The sequence below is a fragment of the Nicotiana sylvestris genome, chromosome 11 (assembly GCF_000393655.2).
Source record: "Nicotiana sylvestris chromosome 11, ASM39365v2, whole genome shotgun sequence".
In the NCBI taxonomy this organism is placed as follows: domain Eukaryota; kingdom Viridiplantae; phylum Streptophyta; class Magnoliopsida; order Solanales; family Solanaceae; genus Nicotiana; species Nicotiana sylvestris.
Window position 1 is genome coordinate 9,923,144 of NC_091067.1, and position 11,322 is coordinate 9,934,465.

An 11,322-nucleotide genomic window follows, 5' to 3' on the forward strand; every position below is an offset into this window, starting at 1 on the left:
CTTTTTCGTATATATACAAGATTTTAAACTTATACCCGGTTTTGACTAAGTTTTCATATTTATATGAAATAACAAAAGGGTTTTACAAAATATATATAAATCCGGTCAAAATCTATAATTTATCTACAACATAAATACACATTTTTTGTACAAAATCCGGTCAAAAACTACAATTTACATACAATTAATATACAACTTATATACAATTGTGTAAGTTGTAGATAATTTGTATATCATTTCTACATTCGATATACAACATATATGCAATTTGTTCATGCCTTCTTTTTCAAGTTTCAATATGAAATTTTAATCAAAATCACCTCGAATCTTCACAAATTGTCTCAAATTTGAGATATAAACTCCAGCGGATATTCCCAATTATTTGCAAGCAACACCCAATCCAAACAAAAAATAATTTCATAATATTCCATTTTCGAATCCAAAGCTTTGAAGCTTTTTAATGGTTGTCAATGGAGTTTTTAATGGATTAACATAGTTTTCAATTCAATCTACTCGCTTCTAATTAATACTATTTTGTTTATTGATTCCAAAAAGCTAAAAGAGTGATAACTAAAATGATTCTCTTCGGCAAAGCTAATTTCTTTCTTATTTACTTCCTCGTTTTCATAGGATCTGAAGCAAGAACTTTGCTAGGTACTAATATTCTCTCTTTTTTTCAATTAACATTAGTATCATTTCTTCAGTTAATCCACATGAAGATATTAATATAAGAATACTGATATAAAGAGAGAGAAAGAGAGAGAAGAGGGAATTCCCTATTCAATTCCTAATATAATGGGATACTCATTAACACTAATTTGTATATAATTGGTAAATTATATATCAACTTGTAATTAAGTTAAAACCTAAACATTGAGGGTAAATAAGTTTCTCATGTAATAAATATAGGTAAAAATCCCTCTGAAATTTGAGTGAGTTTGACGTTGCCTTATTACTATTATTGTTATTATTATTATTATTACTAATATTATTACTATTATTATTATTATTATTATTATTATTCTCATGTAGTACATATAGGTAAAAGTCCCTCTGAAATTTGAGTGAGTTTGACGTTGCCTTAGGCCTCCAATTATTTAAGGCCCCAAAATATAAAGCACTATTATTATTATTATTATCGTTATTATTATTATTGTTGTTGTTGTTGGTAAAAATTACACGGAGCGCCTTATTTGGTCGCCCCCCATTTAACTTATACCCAATTTTTTTTTAAAACTTTTAACTTGTACCCACTTTTTAAACAAATTCAGCTCCATTTCTCCTCCTCCTTCTCCTCCTTCATTTTCGTTTTTCTTCTTCTACAACGATGACTTCAACATTGCTCTCTTTCTTCAGCTTTAGATAAGAAACTTCATGCACCTGTTCCCAATTTCCAAAGGCATCGATGTGCTTGCTGCTTTGTTGGTCATTCGGAAGAAATCAACATTGATGAGTTAAATGAGAGGAATGCATCTAAAACAGATGATTCAAATGAGAAAAGATGCCTCACTGACAATGTCTTAAACATTAACTATTCTTGATCCAAGATAGCAATGGCAGGACATGGGACCTAAAGCAATTTCTTAGTGACTTTTGCCATTACAGAGAAGCTTTTTTTATGTAAGGCGATTAGTATATGTATATGTATATGTACAAAGGATTTGTTACCTATATTTGCTTAGCTTATCACTTTTTCTTCACGCAAGGAAGACCAGATATTTCATGATCCTTCTCTTTCATAATCAAACAGAAACTGATCATACTTGCAATTGAAGTCTTTCCCCAACTTAGTGGCAGCTTCTTCCAACAACTGAACTACTCCAACTTTTGGCGAGCTGTGCAATTTATTTTTTTCAAATGCCAGAGCTGAAGTTTTCCAGTTACAACACAAAAATTACAACACAAAAACTTCAACTCTAGAGTAGAAGTTTCCCAGTTACAACACAACAACTTCAGTTCTAGAGCTGAAGTTTCTCAGTTACAACACAAAAACTTCAGCTCTAGAGCTGAGCTTCAGGTCTGACTACTAGAATGCTGAAGTTTTGCGTGATTGTCTTTGTTACTTCAGGCCTGTGTGCTGAAGTTATGCGAAAAAACGGGTACACTTGTAATTTTTTTTGCAAAGCGGACACAAGTTAAAATGTGACACAAAAAATGGGTATAGATGCAAATGCCCCTTGTTGTTGTTGTTGTTGTTGTTGTTGTTGTTGTTATTGTTATTATTATTACCTTTTTGATAATTATCTTGGAAAAACTATAAGTTTTTCTTGTATTTGCAGGATAAAAATGTTGAATTTCAGTCGATCCTGTAGTTGAAATTATTATATATTTCAAATTTTAATACTTCTTAAATTTTTGTAGATGTAGGATCGACTGAGTTAGTAGGATAAATTTTTTCTCTAACTAAATTAAATAATATATTTATCTTCTCATCAATTCTATTTTTTCTTCATTTTTGTGTAGTCCTTTTTCATGTTTCTCACGATTTTACTTTCTAATTTCAACTCAGATTTTCTAAATTAACTATCAATTTTTGTCACATTTGATTGATCTATACATCAGAAAACAAGTTATTTTGTGTCTCATCTTTTTCAACTAAGAAATCTCCGAGACAAGTGTCGCAAGGTTTAAAATTCAATGGATAATGGGCTCACCTCTTTACTATTTTAACTTAAAGGGAGAGTTCAATACCGATGACGTACGCCTAACTCACACATCATGCCTTCGCTCCCACCACTAGATCAAAGCCATGCAGATTAATTTTTCTGTGTCCCACTATTATATGCATTTTATGAAAAAAGTTTCACGGTATTTTAATATATATTGATTTAGGCCACAAATTCTATTTAGCCACTGATTGATGATCAACAATATTTACATACCACTGCCCTACCATGAACGTGTTGTTCAACCAACTTCATTCATATTTTTGGTAACTGAATGACAAATTCACTGCCTTTAACGTTCTTGTCATTGCTGTTTTATCTTAGTTAAGACTCTAGAAAATTTAATTAAGAATGTCAGGAATGGACAAGTGGCTATAGTAGAAGAGTAGTAAAGCTTTGATTTAGGTCGCAAATTTTTTTAATAATCCATTTTATGATTCAATATTAATGTTTGTAGAAAAAATAAAAAAAGTACGAAAATTTTGTAAACAAGAAAGAAATATTGTCAACTCTTTAATAGTAAAAATATTTTAGAACTTTAAATCAAACTACTTAAATCTTCATATAGTAAATATAATTTTACAATAATATTAGAGGTAATATATTGCAAATACATGTCTAACATCTTATTTATTTAAATTATTCATTTTAAATATAAATAATAATATTACAATGTGAAGTTAAAAGCTTTGTATCATTTAAGAATGCTATACTATAAACAACAAGTATGAAAAAGATGGCAACACTAATTTTTTTTGCATATGTTTATGTATACATACTATTAAAAAAAGTATAAGGCCTCTTATTAAAAAAAATATAAAGCCTCTATTTTTCGTATGTTTGTGATATGGTACATACCTATCATATGCAACTAAGCTAGCATGTAATGCAAAAATGCATGCCCTATATGAGAAGAGGACTTCTCTTCTTTACATTATTATGAATGCAATTTAAACTATACATATGATGCATGAAGTGCAACCTTAAGTGAGAGGAGGAGGACTCATCTTTACAATAACAACTAAATCTAAACTACTACAACCTACAGACTCTCTAGACTGCCTATCTACGTCTTCTCAGCCGCAGAACGTAGATAAGGCTAGTATATCTACTAAAGTCACCCCAAGACTCACTACGGAGTCTCCTCCCCAGATCATGGGGAGGAGTATACTCCTCTCCGTAGTGGTAGAATATCCGGTTGGTACATGGTACCATCTGGATGAAGCAAAAATAACCCTCCGCTCCGCTGTATGAGCTCAGTCACTAGGGTGTAGTACCAGTCATAGTGAGTAATGTGTATCTCGTAGAACCTACCCTAGAAGAATAATATCTCTCCCGATGAGTGCCTAAAAAATATACAGTTCAAAATTAATACATTGCACTAAAAAGTAATTAAGCATGCACACGTGTTAATGATTATAGCTTATCTACTATACTTGAGCAAAGATGAGTAATCAAAACTAGAGTTCGAGCAAGAATTTAAGCAACGTCTAAGCTAAATAAGGAATTTGAGCTAAATAAGTAATTTGGGCTAACTAGCAACCCATAGCTAGTTTGTATATCGAATCCACTAATTAACTCGCATCAGCTCCAAATCCGTGTTTGATCATCATTTGTAACACTTTCATCCATTTATTTGAAAAGAAAACAAAATATTTCAACTAATGCTCATGAATGCAGTTGCTTCAGCAATTATTTCACATTTGTGATGGTTAGAAAAGAAAAGCACAGACTATATATCTGGATTGCTCAAAAATCTAAAGGCACTACAGATTTGATACTCGAACTTAAGCAATACTTACAAAACTTAACAAAGCCAAAACTTTAAGTATACTACTACATAAAAGAGTTGCATGATTACAGAAAGTATGTAACCACATTATTTACACATTACAGATTAAAGCAAATTATGTTAATTATAGAAATTCTTTCAGCTATTTCAACCCAAAAAAACAGAGGGAATTAACTCAGAAGATTTTATCAACACTGTATATGGGTTTATGTCCGGGGTTTTCTCTTGCAAAATCCCACGGGAATAAGCGGTACTGGAATATAAACTTATTTTTCCTAAAGACTTTCAACTAAGTGTGGTTAGTTTAACTTAACCAAGGCAGTTACTTGAACTATAGTTAGTTAGTCGTTATAAATCAGTTAGTATACACCAACGATGTTGATTTCATTTCTGTTGCTCCTTAGGGAGATTTGTTACACTGAATTCGTTAAAGTTAATACAGTCTAAATAACGGGGCCTAAATTCGTTACTCACACTTAAATAACTACTACTATAAATAGGCTTAAGTTGCAATGTGATTAAAATTTATTATATCACATGAGCAAGAAAACAAAATATTTCTTGAATTTCAACTTTTGATCTATTATTTTACTAATATTTAACCAATTCTTTCAAAATTACGCACATTTGAATATAATAATCAAAATTCTAATTGAGAATTGATTTCAAATACGATTAAATTATACTATGAATTTTTAGTCTCAGTTAAAGCTTAAATTCGAATCTGCTTAAATTAAATATAGAACATTAAATCAAACGCTAGTTAGACAAGAAAAATGTCAACAATAAAGTTTAAAAAAAATTGTACTATTGGTCACGCAAAAAACCCTTACTGGATAGGAAGCTCTCTCGGCGCACGTTAGGTGATAGCTAACCTGCGCCCCCACCGAAAATGGGAGGAAGAGGGAGACCAAATAAGAATCACAGCAAAACACCAGTAATTGAATGGAGAATCACAAAAATCATCACAAGGGAGCAAGGAAAGCAACATGCAAAAGCAAAAGACAAAGTACAAGAGGAAGATCTGGATCTGGATAGTGACAGTGAGCTGAATTGGCCAGATCTGAGCTGCAATCGAGCACAATCAGTTGTTCTAATGAGCCCAGTCACTCAGAGGATAACTAAAATGAATGTTTCGCCGATCACAATTGATGGAGAGAGTACGAGCAAAACAGTGCCTAATGTAACAGTAACTAAAAGCTTGGCAAAGGAACAGAGCAATGGAACAGTAATAGCTGGAATTGAAGATGAGAAGCACAAGCATGAGACGAAAATAATTCCAAATGGTAATATAGGAAGGTCCTGGGCAGGTCTACTTCAGGACAACTAATTTGCAGCAAAAGGAATAAATCTAGTATATGTACCACCGGTGATACAAGATGGAGAAGTAGTAGTACAAATAATGGAAGAAGACATAGCTGAGGAAAATCAGAAGTGGAATCCAGCAATTGTCCTGTATGTAGTTGGAAATACCCCAACTATTGGGACTATTGAACGATTCATAGTTGGACAGTGGAGTAAAATCAGAAAACCAAAGGTACTATTCCATAATGATGGCTACTTCATAATTCTGATGAACAGTTATGAAGATAGGGATGACGTGTTAATGAATGGACCGTATACTATGAACAGCAGACCAGCTATACTTCGACCATGGATTGAGGGATTTGATTTCAATGAGAAAGTCCTGAAAACCATTCCTCTATGGGTAAAATTTCCAAAGCTTCCATTGAACTACTGGAACAACCAAGCTCTAAGCAAAATTGGGAGTGGTCTGGGTAAGCCCCTGTATGATGATGCATGCACCACAGTGGCTGACATGATTTCATATGTTAGGGTATTAATCGAAATAGACATCACTAGGGTATTACCAGGATCAATCAAACTATTTGATCCCAAAGGAAAGGTGATAGAGCAGGTGGTACAATACGATTGAAAGCCTCAATATTGTCAAACATGTTGTCAGATTGGTCACTCATGTCAAGACCAGCAGAAACAGAATCAGGAAGGTGGTCAACAAAGGCCTCGCGTACAGAATCAAAAGCAATAATGGAGTGTTGTGAGGACTCTTGATCCTAAGGTGGATAAAATTGATGCATATGGTAGATTTCTGAAACAAGTGAAAGAAGAATGTGAGGTGACATAAAGCAAAAAGACAGATGAAGAGCAATGGAAGTTGGTTAGGGAAAGTCTGCATCACAGAAGAGTATGAGAGGGAGAAGTGAGAATGAGATCAATATTGGTAATGCTTTCAAAGCTTTAGTTGATACAACACAAAAGATTGTGCAAATGTCTGAAGCTCAAGAGCATAGTAGAGGACAACCTAGTGAAAAGGGCAGAGGTGGTAATCCCAATCTAAATACCACAGGATGATGAACATCATATCGTGGAATGTTAGGGGTCTGAATAAAGTCTATAAGCAAAAAGAACTCAAAACATTTACTAGAGAGAATAAGGTAGTATTAATGGTTGTGCTAGAAAATAGAGTCAAAGAGACAAATGCTAACTCAATAATAAATAAGGTATTTAGTACTAAGAAATGGATAGCAAACAATGATGCTACTCCAGGAGGTAGAATATGGGTAGTGCGGGATCAGACAAAGGTAGATTTTGAGGTATATCAAATTCATAAATAGTATATTGTAGGGCATGTGACAATAATCCAGAGAAACACCAAGTTCAACTTTGGAACTGTGTATGGAATGCATGCTATACAAGACAGGAAGACATTATGAAAAGATATGAGGGGTACCATAACTGGAATCAGTGGTCCTAGTGTAATAATGGGGGACTACAACACTATTTTAACTAGTGAGGATAGAGTGCAGGGAAATGGAGTGCAAGAGTTTGAGGTGAGAGATTTCAAAGAGTTCATATTGGATGTTGGACTAACTGAACTAAGAACTGTGAGTAGGAAGTATACTTGGACAAACAACCATGTCCATAGTAAATTAGACAGAATTCTTGTTAATGCTGAATGGATCCATAAGTGGCCTACAATAAAGGGGAGTATTTTGAAGTCTAGTTTCTCTGATCATTGTCCTTTGAGCATAACTTTTGATGATAATAACCAAGCTGGAAGTAGATCTTTCAAGTTTTTAAATTGTATGGCACAACATAAGGAATTTGAGGATACAGTGAAACAATACTGGATAAAAGGAAGCAAAGGAACTGCAATGTTTAAGGTTTGGAATAAGCTCAAAATGCTAAAGATGGAGCTGAAATAGTTGAATAGCCATGAGTTCAACAACATTGAGCATAAAATTCAAGCAGCAAGATCAAAACTGGAAGGTATATAGATCAAATGCTAGGACCACAGAATGACAGTGAAATAATAGCTCAAGAAAAAGTTATAAAGATGGAATTGGCTAAATGGCTAGAGGTTGAGGAGAGTATAATGAAGCAGAAGTCAAGAATTAAATGGTTCAAGCTAGGGGATTCAAATACAACATTTTCCATGCTTGTGTAAAAAATAGGCAAACAACAAATCATATTGGAAGTTTGGTTTATAGTGCAGGGCAATTACTCCAGAGTCCTAATGAAGTAGAACTAGAGATCCTGAAATTTTATAAATTGCTACTTGACGATTCCAAAAGAAAGTCAAAATGAGGAATAGGATGCCTTAAAGGTAAATAAGAAAGATCCTAAATAAAAAAGAAAATACTTGCCTTTCTAATGAGATGTGATCTGTCTAGGGCTAGCTGAACTAAGCCTCATCAGAGGAGGAAAGATTTGATGCTTTCATACTTCTTCTTCCTGCTACGCCCTTGCTTTCCCACCGCTCCGTGGGGGCCTTATACCTAAGCAACACAGTTGCCAGCAATCAATACAGAAGTCATGCAACAAGGATATATGCTGAGTAGACAACAACAATTTCAGCTGATAAGAATTGTCACAAGAGATAAAGTCAAGCAAGCACTACAGGACATTGATGACAATAAAGCACTAGGATGTGATGGGTATAACTCTCTCTTCTTTAAGAAAACATGGCATATACTGGGTGAGGATGTTATTGAAGCAGTGTTGGAGTTCTTTGAAGGTGCTGAAATGTGTAAACCTATTGACTGTACCACCATTACTTTGATCCCTACAGTAAAGAACCCAAATAGCATAAAGGAATTTAGACCTATATCTTGATGCACAGTGCTATATAAGATAATATCAAAGATTCTAACAATAAGACCGCAGGAAGTCATGCTAGACCTTATTGACAACTGTCAAACAACCTTTGTTCCAGGAAGGTTGAGCACAGACAATATCATTATGAGTCATGAATTGGTTAAAGGTTATGGGAGGAAGAATATCTCACCAAGGTGCATGCTAAAGATTGATATGCAGAAAGCCTACGATTATGTGGAATGGGTACATCTTGAACATGTGATGAGAATGTTGGGACTTCCAGAAAAGTTTGTAAAGTGGATAATGGTATGTATTAGCACAGTCTCTTATTCTATCATAATTAATAGGAAGCAAATCTAGCCTTTTGAAGCAAGGAAAGGACTTAGACAGGGGGATCCCTTATCACCATTGTTATTTGTGATGGCCATGGAGTACCTATGCAGACTAATGAAGCAATTGAGGAACAACAAAGAATTCAGATTTCACCCAAGATGTGCTAAAGTCAATTTAGTACAATTGGAATTTGTTGATGACTTATTGCTTTTCTGTAAGGGACATACAGTCTGTCAAGACTCTGCACAAGCAACTTCAGACTTTCTTTGCAGCTTCTAGCCTAATTGCAAATCCAAACAAAATTAACATTTATTTTGGAGGAGTGGACAATAGCACACAGCAACATATTATGGAACTGTTAGAATATACTAAAGGAGATCTACCTTTTACATACCTTGGTGTTCCTTTGAGTACAAAGATGTGAACCCTTAATTGATAGAATGCTAAGCAGAATTCAGTGCTGGACAACAAAGTTTTTATCATATGCATGTAGAGCAACACTGATCAAGAGTGTGTTGGTGGCAATTCAGAATTTCTGGGCTCAAATCTTTATACTACCAAAGAAGATTATACAGTTTATAGAAACAATATGCAGGATGTTTCTATAGTCGGGCAGTGCTGAGCCAAGTAAGAAGGCATTGATTGCTTGGGATAAAGTATGTGCTCCAAAGGCAGCAGAAGGGCTAAACTTCATCAATGTGGAATTATGGAATAAAGCAGCCATATGCAAGCTTCTCTGGAATATCTGCACGAAGAAAGAAAAATTATGGGTTCAATGGATACATGCTACTATATAAAAGGGAACACTATATGGAACACTGAGCCAAAGAGTGCATCTTTGGTTATCCAAAAGATCTTCAAGGCCAAAAGACAGTTTGAAGAGGCTGGTTATTCAGAGGAAGAAGTGAATCAAATGGAAAAGTTCTTTATAAAGCATATATACAAAGCATTGCAAGGGAGCTTTCAGAAGGTGTCATGGAGGAAGATAGTCTGCAACAACAATGGGCTTCCAAAATGTATATTCATCTTAAGGTTGGCATTACAAGATAGGCTAGCCACCAAAGAAAGGCTAGCAAGATGGGGATTAGTAGAAGACGCCATTTGTTCGCTGTGTCAGAGAAAGGATGAGACAATACCACACTTGTTCTTTGAATGTGAATTATCAGATGATGTATGGTAGAAGCTTCTACATTGGCAAGGAATTACGAGAAGGAAGAAAGAATGGCAGGAAGAAATACAGTGGGCAGAGAAGGTGGCCAAAGGGAAGAGTACATGAGCTGCAATATACAAAATGGTGTTAGCTGCAGCAGTCTATCATATATGGCAAGTAAGAAATAGTACCATTTTTCAGAAGAAGAGTAGTTCAAATGCTATAGTTAAATTGATCATCCAAGAGATACATATTAGAACTCAGCAGGTTGCAAAACTGGATAGCTATTTGAGTAATATGAACTGGTATCCAGACTGAGCTAAAGTGTAGAGGCAATAGGAGAACAAGGAGTTAGTTAGAAAATCTCCTTGCTAGGGCTTCATGTCCAGCAGGAGCACTGTTAGGCAGGTTGGTTTTTGTAAAGCTGTAAATATTTTACTTAGTAAATAAAGTCTTTAATTACCAAAAAAAACTGTACTATTTTAAAAGTCACTAATACATTGAATTCTTAAATAAATAATTTTAATTATAACTCAAGTTGTGCATAGTAGATTTCATGTCTAAAATAAAAAAAAATTACATGATTAGTTGAGGCAATCGAGCTAAAGCTTTGACTGAGCTGAGTTTGACCAAGTCGAGCTAAGCTTTCACCGAAATGGAGCTGGCCCGAGCCCGAGCTCTTTTTAAAGGAGACGAGCCAAGTCGAGAACTGAGCTAGCCCAACACTCAGTCCAAGCTTACTTACCTCTGATTAAAAGTGGAATAATCTTAGGCAAGTTATGCATTTGACCAATCAGCCAAAAATAATTATATTCACTAGCCAGATATAAAAAAAATATGTATAAAACATATACTATATGTATGTTATATATTAATATACAAAAAATATATATTTTACCGGCTATTATTTTTAGGAACGGCTGTAATATGCAATTTTCCCAATTATATCTTGTCATACCACCAAATTCAATAGTGTGCAAGTTCTTGAGAAACTATTATTGTTAAATACAAGATGGAGCTTGCACTCACTACTTATGCAGGGTGATGGACAGAAATGACCTTGTGAGGAGCTGGTCTTAGCCAAATGTCCCCAAAATTAACACTATTTAAAAAATGACTCCTTAACTTGCACTTAGTTATTGCTTTTTAGTATTTCTTTATATGGGTAGAGCTTATGTTATATTCATTTTATTTATCTGTTAAGTTGTTCATCAAAGTCTATTAAGTTGACATAATTTTACTCTTCAGAAATTTTTCTAACG

At 34.2% G+C, this 11,322-nt stretch overlaps 2 protein-coding genes across 2 annotated transcripts; both read left to right on the plus strand.

Moving 5' to 3' along the window:
• The first annotated feature begins 7,241 nt into the window (after positions 1–7,241).
• LOC138880724 (uncharacterized) lies at positions 7,242–7,685 on the plus strand. The gene has a single exon (XM_070160898.1). It carries the CDS (start codon positions 7,242–7,244, stop codon positions 7,683–7,685), a length of 444 nt encoding a protein of 147 aa, XP_070016999.1.
• A 1,991-nt stretch (positions 7,686–9,676) lies between these two features.
• LOC104236093 (uncharacterized) lies at positions 9,677–10,090 on the plus strand. The gene has a single exon (XM_009789957.1). The coding sequence runs from the start codon at positions 9,677–9,679 to the stop codon at positions 10,088–10,090; it is 414 nt and encodes a 137-aa protein (XP_009788259.1).
• The last annotated feature ends 1,232 nt before the right edge of the window (positions 10,091–11,322 follow it).